Genomic DNA, 23,410 nt, shown 5'->3' with positions numbered 1-23,410 from the left:
AGTGGACTGAAAATGCACTCAAAAGTACAAAATTTGGGATATCCTTGCACAATACTACCTGAGATAAGTTCAAAACAGCAAGGAGAGATCTTTAGAAGTCCCAAACAGTCTTGAGAGTGATGGAACAGCTTCAAAACAGTCCTGAGAGTGATGGAACAGCTCCAAACAGCTGCTGCATCGGAGAATCGGTGGTGGAAAAACCCACAAAAAACAGGTTGCTCTACTTCTAAACAGCTCCGGAGATGAAAAAACAGGTTGCCTTGCTGAAAATTAGCTCCAGGAGCGATGCAACCCAGTTTTGGAGCCAAAAGCCAACTGAAACAGCAAAAAATACGATCAGCCTTGAAACAGCCGGAAAATGAGCAAGAAATATGGTGCAATTTCTCTAGGAGTCGTTGCCCACCTCCAAAAGTGCTCCTAGTGCTGGTTGAGATAAAAAATGACCGAAGTTCTTCGCGGCAGAGTCGAAGCTAGAGGGCGTGGGGAGAGGTGTGGGTGTGAGGGGGAGCACAAGCTGGTGTGGGCGTGGGAGGCATGGGGAGAGGTGTGGGTGTGAGGCGGAAATCAAGCTGGAATGAAATTGCAAAAACCCCTAGCTAGGGTTGTCATAGAGACAAAACCCTAGAATGAACCCTAATTGGGGTCAAAAGATGTGTGGTGACTAACTCACCCACAATCTCAACCTCTAACTGAGGTTAGGGGTTTAAAACCTTAATAAGAGAAAAAACGCCCCTAGCCCATTATTACATAACATTGGCCACTTCCTTAAGAAGTAGCACCTGCAGGCTGCTTTTTGCTGAACCAACAAATACATGAAAGTGTAAGCATAAAACAGTTGGCACCTTGTGACATTCTAGTGTTATACCAGCAGTCGAGTCACTTCTGGTAAAAAGATGCAAGCTAACTGAAGCATTGTGGCCATAGAGAAGGCCCAAACCTTGTGTGTTTTTCAAGTATCAGAAGGCACACTCCACAGTCTACTAGTGCCATGTTCCAGGACTGCGTGAATCTGCTTAATTGGGAAACAACATACCAAAGATCTGGCTTGTTGATAAAGAGTGGCCTCAAATGGCTCAACATCATCATCCACGGAGAAATGGAAATCCAGGTTCAACAGGCATAGAAACTGGGTTATAGTCCTTAAACTGAAATCTCTGTAACAGCTGTCCAATGTACTTGGATTGACTCATCATAATACCCCCCTCAACTTGAGCAAATTGAATGCCACGACAGTATAGCAACTGGCCCAAATCTGTCATAGCAAATGACTGCTGCAAATCAGCCTTAAAGGCTGCAATATGCTGAGTGGAAGGTCCAATCAAGAACATATCATCCACACATAAAAGCAGAATCAGCAAGTCAGCATCACGCTTGTGAACGTTGAGAGAGCTCTCTGTAGGGCTGTTCTCAAAACCAAGGCTGATTAGATGTGTATGTATCTTTGCATACCATGCTTGGGGTGCTTACTTCGAACCAAATAATTGTTTGTGCAACTGGCATACCTTATTTTCAGACCTTTGGACTTCAAAACTAGGAGGTTGAGAGACATAGACCTCCCCTTGCAAATGTCCATGAAGGAAGGAAGTTTTAATGTCAAGTTGATGCACTGCCAATAATGATGGGCTACCATGGCAATGATGCACCTAATGGTTGTGATGCGTGATGTGGGTGCAAAAGTTACCTCAAATTCAATTCGGTGCTGCTGAGCATAGCCTTTTGCAACAAGAGAGGCCTTATACCAACTTAGTGCCTATAGCACGCTTGCCTTTTGGCAAGTATTCCCAAGTTGTATTGAATCCGTTAACATTGCCATTAGCCTTCCTTTTAAGTTTGTATGCCCACTTAGTGCCTATAGCACACTTGCCTTTTGGCATGTCACACAATTCCTAAGTTGTATTGAATCCAACTCATATTTAATACCATCTATCCAATCTTTTCTCTCAAAAGCATCTGTGTGACACAGTGGCTCTTCATTTCATGCTGTAGCAACCAATGCAACCTCCACTAAATGTCCTTGCATGTGACGAGAGGCAGCCCTCCTGTGGCCAGACAAAGGCTAAGTTTGTTTGCTATCCTTAGACATATCCAATAGCCATCTAGGGACTGTTTTCTCTTGTCTAATGACAGCCCTCTCTTCAGTCATTGTTGATATGTGGTGGCTCGATCAATGGGAGGCATATCAAGCTATCATTCAGATCCAATATGTGGCTTTACAACGCCTTCTTGTGGCTGAGTTGAAGCCTCCATTGGCTCATCAGAATTTGATGCGGATTTGAACAAAGGAAACCATGTATCGAAGACGTTTGAGGCAACAGTAGTTGGTTATCTTTGACAGTCCACAAAGGCATGACAGAGTTTTCAAAACAAAGACCACCTCTTGGCTAATGATAGCTTTACATGTACTAGGCTGATATAACCTGTACCCTCTGCATTATGAGCTGTATCCAATGAAAATGTGTTTGACAGTGTTGTCCTCAAGCTTATGTTGAAGCTGAGACAGAACACGTGCATTGCTAGGCATCCAAACACTCTCATGTGTGAGACAGCCAGGTTACGACCTGTCCATGCCTCATAAGGTGTGATAGTCTTTAATGCCATGGTTGGAGATCTGTTTAAGACATAATTGGCGCACATGGCAGCATCCGATCATAATTTTTTTTTTTGCCGAAAAAACAGTGCTGATTATATTACTTCGAAAAACAAGATACATGGGGTCAGTTTTGCAGCTGACGGGGCTGTGTTCACAAATCGGACGCAGCCCTAAGAGGAAACAAAAAGCTCTCTCTCACGGAGGGATCAGGCGGGTGTGAATAAACAGCCAGAGAGGCAGTGAGTAGCGCCACTGAAGGCCCTGAGATGTATGCTCGAAGAAGAGGCCCTGCGTATCCCAATCTCGGAGGAAACGTCTCCGCTTCTCCTGGCCAGCCCGGGAGTCCCCTTGGATCTGGTCCCACTGGCCTCTGAGCGTGTGGATAATCTCGCTCCAGATGTCGGCCATGACCTGGGCAGTCGAAAGAGAGGTACCTCCGAGGATCTGCGCGCAGCGCGAGGTCCAAATGTGCCATCCGACGATGCTGCTAATAATCTCCCAGACTGGCTGCCTCACCTGAGATCCTGTGTCCACCTCTGCCAAGTGCTGCGGGAAGCCCTCAAGCATCCCCCAAGTCCCCTGTGTGATAAGGAACATAGGGTCCTGCGGGCCTGCCTCGAACAACTAGTGATAGCCAGGTGTGGTGCTGCACCAGCAGAACGCGCCCTAAGTTATCAAACCTAACTCCGGTGCTGCACGAGTAAGGATCCCGAAGGCCCTCCTCCACACGTCCTGGGCGCGAGTGCAGCTCCATAGGCAGTGCTTTGGTGACTCCTCGTCCTCATGACAAAACTGACAGAGTCCTTCCTGTCCAATCTGCCGCAACCAGCTCCCCACTGGAAGTCCCTTGTGGGCGAGTAGCCAAAGGAAGTAGGAAATCTTCCGCGGCTGCCAACTCTCCCACAAGGCCTTCCAGAAGGCCTGCAGAAATAGCCTGGAAATACCCTGAGCATACCAACTGGGCCGCTGGGTGGGCGGTCTGCTCTGCATCCTCCCGAGAACGCTCCTGCCCAGTTTCGTGCTGTAAGCGAAGAAAGGGGTCGGTCCCTGGTCTGCCACAACCTCTGGCCATCTCCACTCTCCTGGGTCCCAGTCAAGCTCTGAAAGGGCCCGCCCCTCCCAAAGCCAGAGGCGCCATAACTGCAGCTGATCCTGCTCTACACTAGGATCGATCCGCCAAACCTTCCCCACGAGGCCTACGACACGAACCCTCTGCCACGAGAGAAGGGGGTCAATGAGCGCACCCTCTCTCCTGAGTCGGCCGTCCCCCAAAATGGCGAAGGAGACAGAGGTGTCATCCAGCCAGCCTGCAACAACCAGTGGGATGCCGCGAGGGGTGAACTGTCCAAGCCAATGGGCATCACCAGGCATGAGGATCTGAATCTCTAGTGGAACCAACCATCCGGCAGGAATCGCTCCATCTATCTCTGTACGCCTCGCCTGAGCTACACGGACACCCCCGGCTGCGGCTGCTAGAGCAGCAGTCTCCAAGTGTCTGTAAGTGTCCCTCCAAACTCGAAGGGACCGGGCGGGCCCCCGCATCCAGTCGTCCCACGAGATATGCGACCTCTCCCCCAGCTGAAGGCCCGAGGCATCTATGACTTGATCGTTCCAGATGAGCGACTCGCGGTCGATCTCCTCCTGACTGCTAGGAGGCCACTGGAGGAGACTAAGACGAAGTCGCCTCCAAACCGTGAGCAGGCTACGAATGAGCGGGGAGCGGGGGCGGGTAAGCGGTGCAGAGGTGAAGATCCACCTGGGACGGTAGCCACTCTCCTCCTCGGCGCGGGGTGCAAGAACTGATCCCCTGCTGAAGTAACATCTTCCACGTTTGCCCCCCCGGGGTCAAACCGCGGATAACTAACTTGCCCAGTAGGGCTTGACTCTGAAGCTCTGGATCAATGACCCCCAAGCCACCCTCAGCCTGCGGAAGAATGACTGTCTGCCAGGCTACCCTGGCTCTGGTATCACTGAGACGATCCCCCCCGGACCACAGGAAATTCCGAACCATCCTCCTGAGCTGTGCCACGCAAGATCTCGAGAAGCACCAGCAAGAGGCCACATACCAGGCCGTGGCCAGGAGAACCTGATTGACTACAAGAGCAGGACCTGCAAGAGAGAGCTTAGCAGTGCTCCAAAAAGCCAGCTTCCGTCGTATGGAATCTAGCACCGGGAGAAATTGCTGAGCTGGCGTGATGTCCAGGCCGACTTGAAAACCGAGATATCTAGTAGTCTGCCCTCGCGGGATCCATCTGAAACCCAAAAACCTCCCCCACTGTGAGCATGCCCCAGGGTCTGTGAGAAAACCAACTGATTTGTTCCAATTGATTTTCGCACCGGTTGCCGAACAGAAGACCTCTAAGGCCAGCCTCACCCTCTCCAGCGTCATCTCATCATCCTGAACATACAGCGCCGTGTCATCTGCATACTCCGAGTCCAGGAGCTCCGTGTCCTCCCTGATGGGAAGGCGAACACCCCGGATCCCCGTCGATCTCGCACGAAGATAGTGTGTCAGCGCCTCGGCGAAGAAGAGAAACAGGTAAGGAGCAAGTGGGCAGCCCTGACGCACTGATCTCTCCAATCGAAATCGCTTTCCCATCCTGCCGCCGATGATGACCTTGCTGGAAGCTGTCCTGTATAACGCTGAGATACCCTGAATGCATCCCACTGGGAATCCAAGTCTCTCCAAAGTACCCTCCAGGAAGGACCAGTCCACTCGATCGTAGGCCTTCTCAAAGTCGAGAAGTAGGATGGCTAAGTGAAACCCGTTGTGCAGAGCCCACTCCGTCGCTTCTGAGAAGGTGAAGACATTATCCAGGATACTGCGATCCTGGACAAAGCCTGTCTGAGTGTCATGAATGAGGTCAGGAAGTAGTGGCTGACTCTGGCGCTGATCATTTTGGCAAGGATTTTATAGGCAGTGGTGAGGAGAGTGATCGGGCGCCATTGACGGATCTCCTGCCGATCTCCCCCCTTCGGGATGAGGTAGATCAATCCCAAAGAGAGGCTCTCTGGCATATGTCCGCTGCTAAAAATCTTCTGGAGGGCTGCAAGGAGGGGCTTATGGATCTGATCCCAGAATGAAGTGAAGAAAGCTCTAGAGCGTCGTCTGCATGCTGGGCTGAACAAGGGCCGGAATGTGCCTCCATACCTCCTCGCGGGAACGTCTAGTGCGGGGGCAAGCTGCTCCTGCTGGAAAAGAGTCCTGTAGAAGTCGGAAGCCAACCCCATGACTTCCTCCTGGTCGGTAATGATGTGGCCCTCCGCTGTCCTAAGACTCCGGAGCTGGTCACCTGCCGCCCTCTGGCCATGCGTCCTGAAGAATTCTCTGCTCATCCGGTCGCCCTTCCGAGCCCAGTAGGAGAGGGAGGCGTGATAAGAAAACTCCGAGCGACGCTGGATAGTCTCCTCAAGAAGGGCTCTGGATCGAAGGGCCTGGATCCGAAGCTCCTCCGAACCCGGAGCCGCCTGTTGGAGCCACTGAATGGAGGCGAGGTCCCTACGAAGCGCTCTCTCTGTGCCCCACCACTCCGGACGAACTTGAAGGGCTGCTAGCTGGCAAATCTGGTTGGACTCCTGCAGAGCTTGCGCCACCGACTCTGCCAGATCCACGCACTCGCCCCAATCTTTGTCCCAAAGGCTACCGATACTACTGCGCACCTCCTCCCTAGAGAAGATGGAATCAGGAATCCTGCACGAACGGGGGGGAAGGGACTGAGCTGCCGAGTCTAGTGTCAAGAGCACTGGCGCGTGGTCGGAGAGCGTCGTCCCTGGCACTACACCCACCTGACCACCTCTGCTGATGGCCCAATCACTGACATAAAATCTGTCCAATCTCTCCAGGAATCTGCCCCCTTCCCTGTGGAAAACCCACGAGAAGTCCAAGCTCCCGTGCCATCGGCGGAAGGACGGATCTCTCCAGCTATCCCTACCTCCTGTCGCAAAGAGAAATGGGTCCCAAGCGGACTGCTCTGCCTGAGCTATACCTGTAAACTCTGGTCCTCTGCCCTGCTGGTCCTCCAAGGTCTTGTTGAAGTCACCTCCAACAATCCACGAATCCATGTTTGGGAGAAGCTCTGTAAGTGTCCTCCAGAAGGTGGCTCTGCGTCGGAGGTCTGTGGGTGCATAAATGTTGAGGACTCCTATTTTGGAGCCCTCCAACTTTAGGCCAACCCACAGCGCACGGCCTGGGATCAACGTACCATGGCCAACGACTCCCTGGGCAATCGACTCGCAGACGGACGTGCAGACACCGCCACTCCTCCCCTATGCACCGATCGAGGGTTCCCAATAAGTGTGAGAGCGTCCAGGGAGGATCTTCCCGCAACTACGGGTATGAGCCACTAAAAGCTTATGCTCCTGGGGCAGGAGCATATCCAAACGACCAATCACTGCTGGTTGAAGTTCCTGTCTCAAGATAAGCTTCCTAGGACCACGGGTGCCAGAAGAATGAAACCCGTTCACATTCCAGGAAACAAGGTGTAAGCTCATGGTGAGGACTGGTAGGCTACGAACAACTGTTTGCTCGCGGCCGAGGTCGATGAAGAGGCTGGTAGTTCGGAATGAAGGCGCTGACGCTTCTGTGAGGGTTTGGAGGGGGAGGCGGGGTCATCCTGCCCGTTCTTCAAAACTTTTAGCAAAGGCGTGAGGCCTTTGGTGCCATGGACAAACGCTTTCTCGAGCCAGCTCGAGATCTCTGAGGTAGTCATCCCGTAGAATGCGCGAAGTTTTTGTGCTGTCCAGATTCTGACATCTTGGGGGAGGGGCCACGACAGAGGGGGCCTGAGGATCACAATCAATCTGAAACGCTTGGCGACGCATCGCCACCACAGGCGCACGTCACCCTCGGACCACTAGGTCTCGAGAAGCTGTCCACCCGTCGGACCTATCCAGGAGCAAATCTAAGCGTGTGTCTGCTCTCTGAGAGCCTCCCAGACCGAGTCGTCTGTCCAAATCTCGATGCTGTCGCTGAGAAAAGTGAAGGCAAAGCTGGGTCCATCCCTCGGGGCCAAGGCTGCGATCTTCCCATCCGCCTCTTTACGGAGCAGGAAGATACTGATGTCGAGGCAACCTGGGAAGGTCCCGAGGTCAGCCACATCCAAGTAATCCCAGGGACCAGACCTGTAGAAGTCGCGAGGGAGCTCTCTCTTCTGGAGCTGAGGCCCGCCAGAATCTGCAACTGAGGGGGCCGGGCTAGCAGACAAGGAAGGCTGCTCCAGGGGTGGTGCTATCTCGGGGTGCCCTGCCTGGGGTGAGGAAGGGGGAGGAGGCTGCGGGGTAGGAGACACTGACTCCATTGAAGCAACAAGCAGGGGGGCCGGAGGTGGGGGAGTAGGGGCTGCACGCGGTTGAGAAACCACCGGTGAAGCAGACACTGCGGAAGAGCTGAGAGGGGCGGGGGGGGGGGATGGGGCTGGGGCTGAAGAGGAAGAGGCGGGGGCTGAAGAGGAAGAGGCGGGGGTTGAGGCTGAGGGTCGAAAGAAGGGGACTGCGGTTGGGGTAGGTGGGGTAGGGGCTGGGGCTGGGTGGGGGGGAGCTGGGGATCGGGAGAGAAGGGGACCTGAAGCTGCGGGGGGCGGGTTACAGACGAAGAAGAAGCTCTCCCTAGACCCTGGGGCGGCTGCCTGTCAGGTCTCTGAGGCACTGCTGCAGGCTGGGTAACCTCTGCCTCCTTGCCTTTGTCAGAAGTCTTCTTATTCTTTCTACTTTTCCTTCTGACCTCGGTCCAGCCACCAACCACCTCTGGACCGGACTCCGGCTGCCTCTGCTCTGCCTGACGTGGCTGCCTGGAGGGAGGGGGAGGGGGCTAGGGGGGGGGCCGAGAGGGGCTGGAGAAGCGCGGGCAAGCAGTAGCCAGGTGCCCAAAGCCATGACAACGCAGGCACTGGCCTGGCTGTCCTGTGACTACCATGCTCTGAGTAATGCTGCCAGCATCTGTCACAATCTCGATCTCTGCAGGGAGGGACGCAGGATCTGCCACAGCCACACGGACTCTGGGAGCTCCTGCCACAGCAACTGCGTCGACAAAAGTGTCATGCATCACCCAGCCAAAGTGGGAACCCAGGTCCCTGACTATTGGCCGCAACTCAGCAGCAAGGCCTGGAAATACTAGCGTCACTGGGTGGCAAGGTATGCGGAAACGAGCATCAAAGTCCGCTGCACTGAATCCTCGGTACCAAGGGACTATCATGATGATCTTTCCATCCACAGATGTGGGGGAACCGGCAATCAGGTTGCTCGTGTCGCAGCTTTCGCAGTGGAGAGTTTAAGCCAGAAGATGCCCCTTCCCATAAGGGCCACCTCCTCGATGTGGCTATCCTCTAGCATAAGGGTGGATTGTAGCCAATCCCTGATGGCTGGCCTGGAGGGAGAGTGTCCAATGACTCTGCCATAAACTGAAGTGTGGGCAAAGTCATTGGCAGCCTGTTTTACCAGGGACGACTGTTGCTCTGTCAGAATCACGCGGTAGGCTTCTGGAGAGGGGGGGTCTGGCTGGGCCTCCGGTTCCGGGCAGGGAGCTGCCATACCGCCAAGACAGACTGCGAGAACTCCAATGAGGAAGAGGCTGCCACCAAAAAAGGGGGGCTAGACGAGGGATGGAGCCTGGGGGTGGATGAGGGAACGGCGAGGCGAGGCGAGGCGACGGCGACGGCGAAGCGGTGGCGAGGCGAGGCGGCAGGCAGTGGAGAGGCGAGGCGGGGCGGCGGAGGAGGAGGCGAGGCGAGGCTGTGGCGAGGCGACAGGCGAAGGCGATGGTGTGGCGTGGCGAGGCGTGGCGATGGCGTGGCGTGGCGATGGCGTGGCGATGGCGATGGCGTGGCGTGGCGAGGCGTGGCGATGGCGATGGCGTGGCGAGGCGTGGCGAGGTGGAGGGCGAAGGTGATGGCGATGGCGTGGCGAGGCGAAGGGCGAGGTGACGGGCAAGGCTAGGCGGAGGCGATGGTGGTGGCGAGGTGATGCGACGGGTGAGGGGCGAGGCGAGGCGGATAGGGAGGTAGGGAGGTAGAAGCTATGGCGAGGGAAGGAGGGCTCGCAGGAGCAGCAGCGCGTCGTCTCTTTCACAAAGCACCTATTCCGATCATAATTTATTTGGCAAAGACTTCCCTTTCATTGGATGTGCAAAGTTTCCGAGCAAAAACCTACGAGCAGAAAAGTCTGAGCGATAATTTTTGACACCACTTGTCATGAAGCGTGTAGTGGTAGTGGAGCTTGTGAGGGAGGTCTCACCTCAAAACCTGCAATAATGTTCCACAAGTTCTTGGCCACCAACACACGACACATCATGTATGACCACATGGGTAGTTGGTGCCATCAAGCTTGTCTTCAGGTGCAAGCATACAAGAAAGATCACTGCTTGCCATTGTAGGTAAGGCACAAATGCAAGAACCCAAAGAAACTGACTGAATACAGCACTAGGCAAGTGCAATGTGTGATTCTGACCACACAAGGCACAATTTCTGTAACTGAAATAGCCTGCAAATACTAGAGAGAGGCCAAGGCAGGCACAAATTCTTAACAGAAAATCTTGCAGAACAAGTGCAGCAAATGCAATAAGTCTTGACCGATTCAACAAGCCATGGCAAGCAAAAGTGACTGCATAGCTCCTTCCTGAGAGCTTCAAAATTGCACAAAACACTGCTGAACTGCTCCAACAGTTTGAATCAGCAATAGAGCTAAACTGAAACTTAAAACTGAGGTAGAAGCTCACAAACTGAGAAAACTAGCACCGAAACTCTGCAAAATGTGTTTTTGCTGCTCCAGAAGAATGCACAAAACTGCCTTGCAGAGGATCTAAAATGCTGCGCAATTCACAGACGTCGGTCAGAAGTGCACGTTGACAAAAGCCGCCACAAATGCAACTATAGAAAACTGTTTGGAAGGCTGACAGAGCTCCAAAATGTAACAACTGCTACTATGCAGCAGAAATCAGCTCAAACCTGCTCTACACAGCTTCAAACGAGTTTGCCTAGAGGGGCAGCAGCATGAGCACGTTCAGAAGGCTACAGATGAAGTTGCACTAGCAGAAAACAGCTCTAGAAGCTCCAAATCAGGTTAGTGTTCGCACTGACAGAGAAACAGATCCAAGAAGCTCCAAATCAGGTCACATTGACAGAAGGCAGGTCTACGAGGCTCCAAACTGCACTAAATGGAATCGCAGCTCAGCAAAACTGCTGTTGCAGGTGGTGGATGCTCTTGCACAGTTCGTCTGAAGCTGTAGAACTCCTTTTCTTGCGACGGAGTCCAATTGAATGCACAGGGCAGGTTTGGAACTCTACTCTAATACCACTGAAGGGTTGCGGGGAAGCAATGGAGCAGCAAAACTGAGCTATGAAGCAAAAAAAATGAGTTGTGTAATCACAGTAGCAGCACTCAAGTGCAATAGAAAGTATAAGTAAAAGCAATAGTGCATCACTTTGAGGGCTAACCCTAAAGCCCTAGCCCGGTCAACCCATGGGGAAAATTTTAAGTTATAAGGTTGAATTATGCTAATGAACTAATAGTGCACAATGTGCACACTAGCACACAAACTAGCCTAAAAGGCCATACCAGGGGCTAAAACCTATTCTTGTATACTTTGGGACTGCAATGTTGTCTTAAGGAATGACTAGGATCCTCAATTAGTCCGCTCACAATGTACTTCTGGTGAGCAATTTTGCTGTACTACACCTTCAATAATTCACCTTTCAATGAAGCGTACTGTCAGAGAGCTGAATCATTGAGCTCTAAGGCAGCCAGTGCTGTCCATACCCGTGTATTCAAGGCTCATCATGCATGTTGCTCTATAGGACATCTCTCCCCTTATTGCTAGGACTTTGACATTTCATGCCTAGCTACAAGCTTTGCCACATCTCTTCTTTCCAAGTTTGGTCCGGAAATAGCATATACATCTTGTATCATACATGGACACTGGAAATAATACTATTCCTCTAGAAAACCTCGTAGGAAATACCTACATCACATGAGCAGGATTGCTTTGATACCAAGGTAAAGACTCCGCCTTTTGGCACTTTCCTTGGGTAAGATTCGCTGGTGTGACAAATCAAACAAAGAACAACAATCATTAAGTAACAAGACCCCTCAAGGTTGAACTAGCAACCTGATCTCTCAGACAAGTTTTAGTTTTTTGAACCTGACCTTGAGCTTGAGGCTAGATCACCGAGGAAGCTAGTCCGAATGTGGGTAGGTCATGCATCCCATACGACGTCTCTTCTGCTAGCCTACTACTCCTAGGTCAACAGGTCCTGTGCTCTGAAAAGCTTTGCTTTATCCGGATTAGCCTTGCTATTCTTGGGTTAGCTATTTTCTCAGGATCTAAACCTCATCAATGCTAGCTGGAGTCTCAATCTTTATTGCTGGTTAGATTACACCCTGACCCATGATTATCCAATTATGGTTAAATCTCTTATTACTCTTTTTAGGGACTTAACAATCATTGAACCTTTTTTCAGGAAAATCTTAGAGAAGCATTGTGATTTGCATCTATAGTAATGATAGCAAATTGTTATTTTTGGGGTGCTCATGGATATATACAATTAGTAAGGATCCTATCTATAGCCTCATTCAGTGACTTTTCAATTGGGATTTTGATAATCAAAGGGTTGCATAATGCTATATTTCACTTCGTTCTGCATGAAGCCCTCATGAAGTTTACTACTTCTCCATGAATCTGCGTTCTTTCATTATGTTCACAGTTTACCTGTTCGTCATATGCTATTGCCAATGTAAAGAATTTTGAAGGTCCATAGTTGATATTTTTCATCGCATGTGGTTCCAATTAAAAAATGTTATATTATCTTTTGGGCCTGGCTCACAATTTGTTGATTTGTTTTTAACACATACATTTGGTTAAGTGCTGAGGAAATTTTAAAGACAATAGCCAAGACAAGAATACATATTTTTGTTCAAGAAGGATAATGTAGAAATTGTTTTTGCCTAGATTCTACAACTTATTCCAGCAACGTTCAAGATATACAAAATGTTGGACTCACCATGGAGCTTACTATTGACCACCGCCCAGATAGAGTCGATGAGAAGGCTCGAATTGAAGCTGCTGGGGGTTTTGTATCAACGTGGGGTGGTGTGCCAAGGGTGAATGGACAGCTTGCAATCTCTAGAGCTATTGGTGATGTTACATTAAAAAAGTGAGTAGCAAATTGTAATCATACTAATTTTGTGTTTCTAAGAAGGTGTATCATGTTTTCGAGTTCAATATTTTCATTAATTGGATAGCAATGTCATCATGTTGCTTTTAAAAAATCAATTTGTGGTAGTTCTCCACAATGGAAACACAAGTGAGACTTTCAAAGTTCTTGAACTTTTTGGTCTTTGACTTACCATCCAATGCATTTAAGTGATGTTTAAAGTGCATAAGCTAATCTACTTCATTGTCATTCTCGATGTATAAAGTGGTAGTCATATTTAGAACGTTCTAGGGTTTGTATGCGTGTGGTCTCATCATCCCCCAACTGCTGAAGTTCACTCCTTGTTAGTTTGGCCCTATGGCTTGAAAGAATTGAAATGGCTGCTTTTTCCCTTATTGAGTCCAAAGAGCTTCGGCAGAGTGGAAGGAGTACTTCGGAAGAGGTTGGGCAGAATGGAAGGAGTACTCCAATGGTTGGGCCTAGGTTGTGTGGCTCTTCTTGGGCTGGCTTGTTTTGGTTATTCCCTACAAGGTCTAGGTTTGCGTGATGTCCTCCTTGATTCGTTTGGCATTCACACTCCCCTCTAAGATAATCTCTTGTGAGGCTGCTCTAGGTGGAGGAATATGAGCGATTGGTGAGTCATATTCATCCTTGCCGAGATGCCTATGGAATTTTCCTATGGAAGCTGTCTTAGCTAGGTGCTCTACAAGACAATTCACTAGCCAAAAGAAAAAGGAGGCTGTGTGAAATGCGAGAGGCTCATTGCCAGGGTTCTCACTGTAGATTGAGAAAATAAATTGCTCTTAGCATCCTCTCTTTGTGAGGGAACCTCTACAATAGACCACCTCTTACACTCTTTCATCTTGCATACGTCACTCTTGTAGACTAATACTTAAAAGGCTATGCTCCCCTCCTGACCAAGGCGTTCTGGTAGGTCCCCAGGTGTGCTTGTGAGGGTGTGTGTGTGCAAGGATTTAGATAAATAAATGAATGACTATGTATATATATATATATATCCTTAGGCGAAGGCGCAAGGCGAGCGTCCAACATGCAGTGGATGCAACGGGACTTTACATGGGGGATGGTTGCCTGGCTCGTAGAGGGGGGCCATGCATTCTCGATTGATCCAACCTCCCCAGCCTACCGGATCGAAGGCTAGCATGTGGTTGAGATTGATCCCCATAGGCAGTGGGGGATCGTCTCCAATAGTCTATTTGCATAGCAGCCACAGCTGCCATCCACCCTCATTTGCTCCAGCCACGGGCTGATGGGCAAGCCACCATGCGCGACCACCCAAAAGAAATAAGAGATCTTCTGTGGTCTAAGGCTGGTCCATGGACTTAGGGACCTCCTGCTCGACCCTTAAGGGAGGTCCATGCTGCTGCCTCTAGCTGAAGATGTCAGCCAATGCAGGTCGTGTGTGAGAGGAAGGGCACCTCCTAACCTCGTCCTATTTGAGCGGGTCAGAACCGCTCACTTGAGTCCCATTGGATCTCCCAAAGAGGCTGGCCCTCCATAATGAAAGCTGCCACCGTGGACCCTTTTGTCGTGACAAGACTGTGACGGGGTCTATAGTCCAGACTCTATCCAAACTGCCCACAACCTTGAGCCTTTGCCACTCTAGCAAGCCCAAAGCCTCCTCATCCTGGCGGTCTCTCACCGTCTTCGGCTGAAGGAGGCCCTCCAGGTCCCACTCTATAACATATGCTCTGGTGGTTGACTATCCTTAGAATGGAATCCTAAGAGGCACCCCTATCTTCGAGAATTGTCCATATCAATGATGAGGAGTTGGAGAGTTGTGCATACCCTCTTCCAAAAAACAGATATTGCTGCATCAATTTTTTTCATATGTATATGTGGCCCCCCTTAAATGCGAGAGTGCTTGCCCCGTGCTTGTGACTCCAAGAGAAGTCGTCTCCATGTCTCAAATCAACTGGCTGTACCTCTATCCCACTGTGACCAGGTGATGTCAGTTCGCTGTCCTAACTTGAGAGCCTCTTGATCCCAAACCTTCGGATGCCAAATGAACAACTGCTGCTCAAACTCCTCAGGAATTGTAGGGTGGGCCCGAATAAGTCCCTTAGACAAACCTTGGGAGCCCTTCTCGGTGAGGGGAGCCTCTGTAATGATTGTGACACATGTATGTGTTCACCGTCAAGTGCAAATTTTGCATGGAATTAATCTCAAACTTGTGGTCTTGACAGGGCAAGGCCGACAATGTGCCCTACCCTAACCAAAAGGTCACTATGCAAAACCAACCTTCTCTTGGAGGTGAACAATCCAATAAGCCTCTGTTGAGGATGAAAAGATCCCCTGTTGAAAGACAAGCAGTAAGAGAGGTGAAATGGACAGGCTTGGAATGAGATAAGTGAGGAGGTTGGGACTAGAAAGAGTTGGGATTTTTATTTTATTTTTTTTGGGGGGGGGAGGCTGGGCGGTGGGTTGTAGGCTAAAATCTTGAGCAACAGCCCCCTAAAGGGGGGGAGGCAAGGGGGTTATCCAAAATAGGCAACGTAGTGAAGAGAAACATGCACACGGGCTGGCTACAAGGGGAAGGAGAGGCTTCGGAAGGACAAAGGGAGAACTGAGGAAGGCCAAGGGAGCCCTGTGGGCTGCCACACAAGTTGGAGCGGGGGGGGATCGCTCAAAAAAGAAATGGAGGGGGAGGGCATGGACCAGCAGCCCACACAGGGTCGAACTGGAAGCCACATGTGGGGGGGTGTTGAGAGAGAAGGATGGCAAGAGGTAAGGGAAGGTGGCAAGACGAGGGAGGGAGGGCTGGTAAAGAGGATGCACGGGGGACATGGAGCATGGAGAGAAGACGAGGTTGAGCAGCATCCTCTTGTTTTATTGTTATGAAAGTATATGTAATTTAAACAGGGCACTAGTAGGGTATGGGAGAATGATAGTGCTTACGCTGTTGACCAGAGCAACATCCATAAGAGAGCTAGCTCCCTATGACACCAGAATTTTCTTGTCTGCATCTTCTGTTCTGTTATTGAAGGAAATTCCATATGGAATTTGCAATGTCTTATCTTATTTCACGTCAGGGTGTTCATGAGATTAGATGTACAAGCATCATATATGGTCATACGGCATTAATGGGCTGTTTCTAGATGCTAATTAAGTTGTTGCAAGGGTGCAGTTGTCTGAGCTCTGTTCAGTTTGTCTTCTTGATGAGCACACTGTCCACTTTCTAAAGTGAAGAATCTGGCAAGTCTGGCATGGTGATTAGGTCTATAGTTCTCCCCCCCCCCCCCCCCCGCCGCCCCCCTCCCCGCCGGGGGGAAAAAAAGCTAGCTTGGGATTTTCAAATGAATTTCTTCTTATTTGATTCTCTCTTCAGAAGGTCAAGGTGAAATATGGTGCTGTATGAAACGGATTATAAATGCTTTTTCTCTCTTTAGATCAAGTAGAGTTATATTCTATTCGTTGTGGTGGGACTTCAGATTTGCTCTTGTTTTAGTGTATTACACTTGTTGATTTTCTGGGATGCTGACCAGGTATGGAGTCATCGCAGAACCCGAGTTTACAGATTGGCAAGAAATACCTCTTAATGAATCTTTTCTATTTCTTGCTTCGGATGGAATATTCGAGATGATGGAGACTCCAGATGTTTGCAACATGCTGCAGGATAAACATAAGGAAAGCTATGACTTCTTAATTTCAGAAAGCAAATCCTTTGATGCAAATTTATACTTCCAAGGTCTAGCAGAGGCTGTTGTGGTCTCAGCTTTTGAGAGGGGTAGCATGGACAATTTGGCTGCTGTGGTCTATCCTTTAAGATCATGGTCTGGTCAGCAATTTTCTTCTTATTCTGCAGAAGATTGCAAGAGAAATTGTGCAGAAGACGATGTTCTTGTGCAGAAAAAAGTTGGTCTCATGCAATCAGGTAAAACTACAATTGTTTGCATCGGGAATGATTTTTTCTAATTGTCCTCTTTCTCTATGATTACTTATGGAAAGGCCAGTTTTACAAATTCCTGTGTCTAAGGGTTGCAATGAATCTCTCCTTCCTCATCCTTTTCCCTTTCGCAAGTATGAAAGGATATTTAACTCACCCAGCTACTCAATGTAATGTTTTTTTATACACATGCACGTATGGGTGTGTGTGATTGGTTGTAGCGTTGGTGTGTAGTACTAGGTGATCTAGTACACTAGTCTATGTGTGTGTGTCGTGTGGTGTGTGTGTGTGTGTGTGCAGTGAGCAGAGTTTGGTGAGCGTGGAGCGTGAGCAACGTACGGTGGAGTTTGGTGAGTGTGGAGCGTGAGCGCTTGGAAACAGCGGAGAACAGATCGCCACAGCCCCGTTTCAGCTTCCCCCGTCTGACCGTACACCTGTACGGCAGCCGTACAGGTGTCGTACGACAGTACGGTACTTCCCCGTGTTTCTGCCTACGCATCCTGCGTGATTTCGCTCCAGCCCTCGTGTGTGTGCGTCGATATCTGCATCTATAGGCTTCGTTTCAGTTCCATCTTCCATCAGCATCTCGTCTCTCACCCGTAACCAGGCACCAACCCTCTTCCGTACGTCTGTACGGTCACCGTACGGTGTCCGTACATTCTGTACCTTTCCGTACAAGTTCAGCTTTCGCATACTTTTGGGGCTTTCAACTGGAGTTTTCCCTACCTGGTTTTTCAGCCAACTCCTACCTATCCTTTTGCTCTTTCCTTACCAGTTCTACACTTCCTCTTCTCTCTTGCGGGCTTCCTCTGATCTTTCTTTGGGACTGGTTTTTTTGGCTTTTACCACCCTTATACAGGTACTTCATCCTCGAGCTCCTCTTCCTACCGAGTCATGGCAGAGTATTCATATGAAAAAACATTTCAAAAGGAGCGTTCGGCTCCCTGCAAGAAACAAAAGCAGGTTGAGGGTCAGTATGACCCGAAGCATGACACGATTGAGGCTCAACTAGTATATGATGTAATGCATGAAGGATTTGCAGATACGAGAAAAGAGTGGAAAGACTCGGTTCCTTCAGTTGGCCTCATGGTTGAGGTCGATGAAATTGTGGATCCAATCAGAGAGTATGCCAAGAATGCAGTCATTTTATTTTTTCCAGGCCGGATGCCACCTGCTGCAGAAATAGGCAACTGGCTGACACGCACATTGGCTGGCTCTTTTGTTCGTAAAGTACATTATGCAGCCAGGGGCTTTTTCGAGGTTATCATGGTGGAGGAGATCCACAGACAAATGCTTTTGGAACATTCACCTCTCTTTTTTGGGCAGCAAATGGTGCATGTCTTGCCGTGGTCTCCCACAAGGGACTTTCAGGCTTTAATCCGACACAGATGCCCAGTCTGGGTTGAAGTTGTTGATTTTCCCCAATGCATGGCCTCACTTTTGCCTAAAATTGCAGCCTCTTTAGGTAAAGTGGTCTGCCCACCACGGCCAAATGGTAATTCAAACAGATTTTGCATTCTCTGGGATACTGATAATCCCACACCGGACTCTTACTCAGTCACGGTGAATAATGTGATCATGGGGAGTGCATTTTATAAACTCAAATGGGGTTTATTTGCAGGGGCCTGTTTTGAATGCAAAAAGTTTGGACACATGGCTTCACAGTGTCCACTGAACCAACATAAAATGCATCATGTCACCTTGCCAGTCCACATGCCCATTAAAGATGCTCCTACTCCAGTTGCCAACAAAAATAAAAGCAGTAAACAGCATTCTGGGAGTCAGGATAAAGGCAAAGATTCAGTAGCTACCAATGCGAATCTTACTTCACACTCATCTCCTGCTACTCAATCCTTGCCCAAAGGAAAGCAACCTTCAACTGATGGCTGGCAGAGCCCAAGAAAGGTTATTTCTGCTCGAAGAATTCCACCCCCCCGCACTTGGAATGGTGCCTCTTCTAGCGGAAACACCCCAGAGATCAATACAGGAATTGGAATTACATGGGCTGCAGTAATAGCCAGCAGAACACTCTTCCCTGAAGAAGAGGTTGCTGCTTTGCTGTCCACTTCTCAGGCGACTACTTCTCAGGGGCGAGGCCTCGACCCTGAGATAGAAATGCAAGGCTGACCTCATACATTTTGCTGCTGTACATAGTTTGTTACATTACTATAAGTATCTGTATATATGACTTCTCACATCACCTCTTTTACACTTAATGTCCAGGGCATATGTGACAGTAGGAAATGGAAATCTGTGTGGCTGTACATCACCTGACATAGTGGCATTACAAGAGCACAACCAGCATATTTATGCAGGCAAGACAGGACACTACTGTGGGTATGACATTTTCTATGCTGGGGAGCACTCTTTCTCAGGGGTTGTCCTTCTGATCAAACATGAGCTTCAACCAGTCATTGCATTAAATGACAACAAAGGTAGATGGCTTGTTCTCCAATGCATTATAAGAGGAGAGGTGTTTGAATTTGCTTCAGTTTATGCACCTCAGTCATCTCGAGACAGAACTGTAATTTGGGATGCTATGCAACAATACCCGTGGAGATCTCATGCCTACATATGTGGGGATTTCAATAATGCTCCACAACAGGGAGACAACACTTCCAGCCACGATCATATGTTATCTCCTGAAAGGCATGCGTGGTCTCAACTACTTTTGCATTTGGATCTAGTTGACCTCCTCTGGAAGGAGTTGCAGCCTCTGTCACCGGGCTACACTTTTCAACATAATGCTCTTTCCGCTTATAAGGCACGACTGGATCGTTGGTATAGTGTTGCTCCACAACAAAATGGGGATTTCGCATGCAAAATGTGGATTGAGTATGCCTTTGTGCATTCAGACCATGCACCACTATGGCTGCGGTTATCTTTTCATAAGATGCCAGATGATAGATTGCCACAAAGGCGACATCTAATCATCAACGACAGTTATTTGCAACATGCTGAATTCAAGGCAATGGTTACTGAAGCAGCTCATTGTCTTTCATCTAACAACCATCTTCATGTTGATGATGCCTGGGCTTCTTTTATTTCTAAAATGCAAATGGTGATTAGAGCTTATGGCAAGTCTTACATGAAGACTCTGAGGGAAACCATTGCTCAGGCCAAGTCTACTTGTCAAGACCTCACTGAACTCAGTCATCATCGTTCGTTGTCCATGCATGAGCAAACCACATTATGTCAGGCCAGACATTGTCTTAAACTAAATGATCACAGGAAACTGGCAAAATGGGAGACTAGAGCAAGACAAAGAGCCTTCACAGATAAAGGTTGCTCTTCCAAAGAATTTTTCAAGAGTTTACATCAGAGGAGAATCCAAACAGAAATTTACAGAGTGCTAATGCCTGATGGATCATGGACTACTTCACGATCACAGCTTGCCTCTGTTTGTGTGCATCACTTCTCTCAGCAATTTGGCTCTGTAGCTCCTCCCTCGCAACAGGTTTTGCTTGCACGAAATTTACTGTTGCAAAATGTTTCTCCAATCATTTCCCCTACTCAAGCTTTGGAATTGGAGGAACCTTTTACTGAGAGGGAACTGTCAGATGCCATCAAATCATGTGGCAGATGGAAATCCCCTGGATGGGATGGCTTGACAGTCGAGTTTTTTCTAGCTAACTGGCCTATTTTGAAGCATCCATTACTATCTATGGTGAATGCTGCATGGCAACATCAGAAAATGCCAGACACATGGAAGAGAGGTCTTGTTAAACTCCTTCCTAAAAAACAAATTTGTGAGTCTTTGGCAGACTGGAGACCTATCACTCTTATGCCTGTAATTTACAAAGTCACTGCCAAAATGATTGTTGCTCGGCTAAAGGGATTTTTACATGATGGGTTGCATCCTGCGCAATATGGCTTTGTCCCGCGTAGGCATATCACTGATAACATTGCTAATGCCTACATTGGAATTGAATATGCCAAATACACACAGCAGGATGTTTTGTTATTGCAAGTTGATATTGCCAAAGCTTTTGATACAGTTCAGTGGGATTTTATTTCATCGACTATGCAGGCTTTGGGTTTTGGCACAAAAATGCAGCAACTCATTAATTGGCTATATCAAGATAGTGAAGCTGCCTGCATACTTTCAGGAGATATTTCTCCATCATGGACTCTTGCTTGCTCTGTCAGACAAGGATGTCCATTGAGTGCTTTACTTTTTGCCATAGCCACTCATCCACTGCTTCAATATCTGGATCACCTCTTGGACACTGACCAGCTGCACGGTTTGGAGATCCTTGGCAGTCGCAGCATGATTGCTCAAGCATATGCTGATGATTCATTCTTTACTCCAAAAAATAATCGGGCTGATCTGTCCATGATCATGCATGCTCTTTCTACATATGGATTGGCTGCTGGCCTTTGGGTAAATTTTTAAAAATCAAAATTGTTGCCTTTACATGCACAGGACTGGCACAACCTTTTGTGGCCTGGGGAAATTGTCCCTGCTTCTCAATTCATTCGACATCTTGGTTATCCTTTAGGCTGGGGACTCACCCGTTCACAACAAAAAACTGATTGGGTGCTAGTAAAGTTGAGGGCAAAACTTGAATATTGGAAGCTTGCAACTTGGCCATTACATGTTCATCTGCGAATTACACAATCCATTTTGATAGCATACATACAATTTTATCTGCCTCTTACTATGTTCACTAAGGCAGATTTGGTTTCATTTATGTCAGCTATCATGGAAATTTTCTGGCGTTCAAAACATGGCAAGAAAAGTCTCAGATTACTCTCCATGCATCGTCTCTGTTCTCCAAAGATGCACGGGCGTCTGAACATTCTAAATATTCAAATGCATTTACTTGCTCATAGGGGGAAAATGATGATGCAGTGTCTACAAGGAGATCAGCCTTGGGCTTTTATGATTCGCTCTCTCTTATTACATCTTCATACATCTGCTTTTGGGAATTGGCAGCCTACTCAGTGGGAATTTTTATTTGGCTCTATCCAAGGCAAGATCAGAGGATGCCCTTTTGTCTCTTCTCTGCTTCTTGATTGGAAACACATTCTTTCCCACTTGGTATGGAAAGGCAGGGACTCTCTCTTGGGCAACTCTTTGAGGGAAGAGAATCTCTTTTGGTCTAAAGTATTCCATCCACCTTTGGCCATACAAGAACCCCGACGTTCATATTTTCTCTCCTTCAAAGGCATTTCATCTGTGGCAGATGTACTTCAAGATATGGCACAATTCTATCCTTTTCTTTGGCTGCTCGCAAATATGGCTTGGGAGCTCATTATCGTCCTTTATGGCATAAAATTTCAGCAATGCTCCAACCGTACTTGCCGGTACCTCATTTAGAAATTCAGCATCGGCTTGAGGATTGGATTTTACACTCTCCTTCCTCATATGTCCGTCCTTTGAAGCTTTCACATATCACAGTGTCATCATTGTATAGAGTGTTATTACCTCCACCTTGGATTTCCAACAGAGCAAATACTGTTTGGCATATGGATCGTCCAATGAAGTGGTGGAGAAAAAGGCTGCGTCTCCTTTGGCATTACAAAGTCCCTCTTCGACAACAGCTTTTCCTATGGCGAGTTCTCCTTGGCATTTTTCCATCTGGACAGTTACTCGCACACAGACATATTGCTTCAGCAGTTTGTCACAGATGCTCGCACTCTACTGAATCAGTGATCCACATCTTTTGGTCCTGTCCAAATACTTCTGATCTCATTGCTCTCATCAGACAGAGGCTTCGACAGCGATTTCCTACTGTTACTTTTGGCAGATTTTTCTGGTTGTTTGGATTTCATCCCCAGAGACAGGGTTTTGATTTATTTTTCGTATGGGTGCGATATTGGACCCTATGGACTTTATGGATGGATCGAAATCATAGAGTCTTTGGTGATCCACTATTTTCATCCTTCCTTTTTTTCAAACGATCTCTGCAACAATCATTCTACGATTGTTTTCAGACTCGTTTGATTGATCAGGATGTGTATACAGCCTATACTGAGATCTTTTCTTGAGTAGTAGCTACTTCGCTTTTGAAGCAGCTATGAATGTAATTATTCTATAGAAATAAAGATTTCTTCTCACAAAAAAAAAGTGTGTGATTGGTTGGGTTGGGAGGAGGGGGTGGCTGAGAGTGAGAGTGAGTGAAAGAAAGAGAGTATTTAACAAATATGACGCTTGAGAGGTTAGGTGGAGAGCCTTGGTGGGAGATAAGTGAGAAAGAAAGAAAGAAAGTTTATTAAAGTCTACTAAAGACCGATGGGTCTATGAGACTGATAGAAAACCTGATACAATGAGCAAATGGGTGGAGCTGCTAAGCGAGCATCCTAACCCATGCTAGAAAAGTGTGTAGTCATAGTCAATGCCATCATCATACATGTCACCATAGTCATAGTCCTCCCTGGCATCATCATCATCATAGCAGATGCAATCTGATCCGATACAATACAATACAATGCAGCACACACATGGCATGAAATGTCGATGTACGCATGGTGACGGACTAGGCAATGTAGGCAAGAGGCCCGTGATAGATCATTGTCTACTATATGGAGTAGTAGTCCGTCGTGCCCTCCTGGTGGCTACTCTACACCTAACAAGCGCAATAGTTACCCCTATCGGCCATATCTCAGGTCTGAAAATAGATGAGATGTCAGCTAGCGTGATCTGTGTATCTGTCCTTTGTCGAGTGTGCCGTGTCTGGGACTCGGGGTCTCTGCCTCTCTTGCTATCTGTGATCGGAGGGGCAGCATGCTCTGGCTGGAAGAACTCTGTGATCACAGTCTGAGATGGGT

At 48.4% G+C, this 23,410-nt stretch overlaps 1 protein-coding gene across 1 annotated transcript in view; it reads left to right on the top strand.

The window, feature by feature from the left end:
* Positions 1-23,410, top strand: part of LOC147881746 (uncharacterized) — a 246,312-nt gene that overhangs the window by 6,777 nt on the left and 216,125 nt on the right. Inside the window, exons 4-5 of the mRNA XM_087401787.1 lie at positions 12,528-12,732; positions 16,236-16,624. Coding sequence (XP_087257913.1) covers positions 12,528-12,732; positions 16,236-16,624 — 594 coding nt within the window. The remainder of the gene's footprint in view (positions 1-12,527; positions 12,733-16,235; positions 16,625-23,410) is intronic.

This window comes from Dipteris shenzhenensis, chromosome 30, assembly GCF_047967505.1.
Source record: "Dipteris shenzhenensis isolate YYH24624 ecotype China chromosome 30, Dip_SZ_1.0, whole genome shotgun sequence".
In the NCBI taxonomy this organism is placed as follows: Eukaryota; Viridiplantae; Streptophyta; class Polypodiopsida; order Gleicheniales; family Dipteridaceae; genus Dipteris; species Dipteris shenzhenensis.
This window is presented reverse-complemented; position numbering and strand designations above follow the sequence as displayed.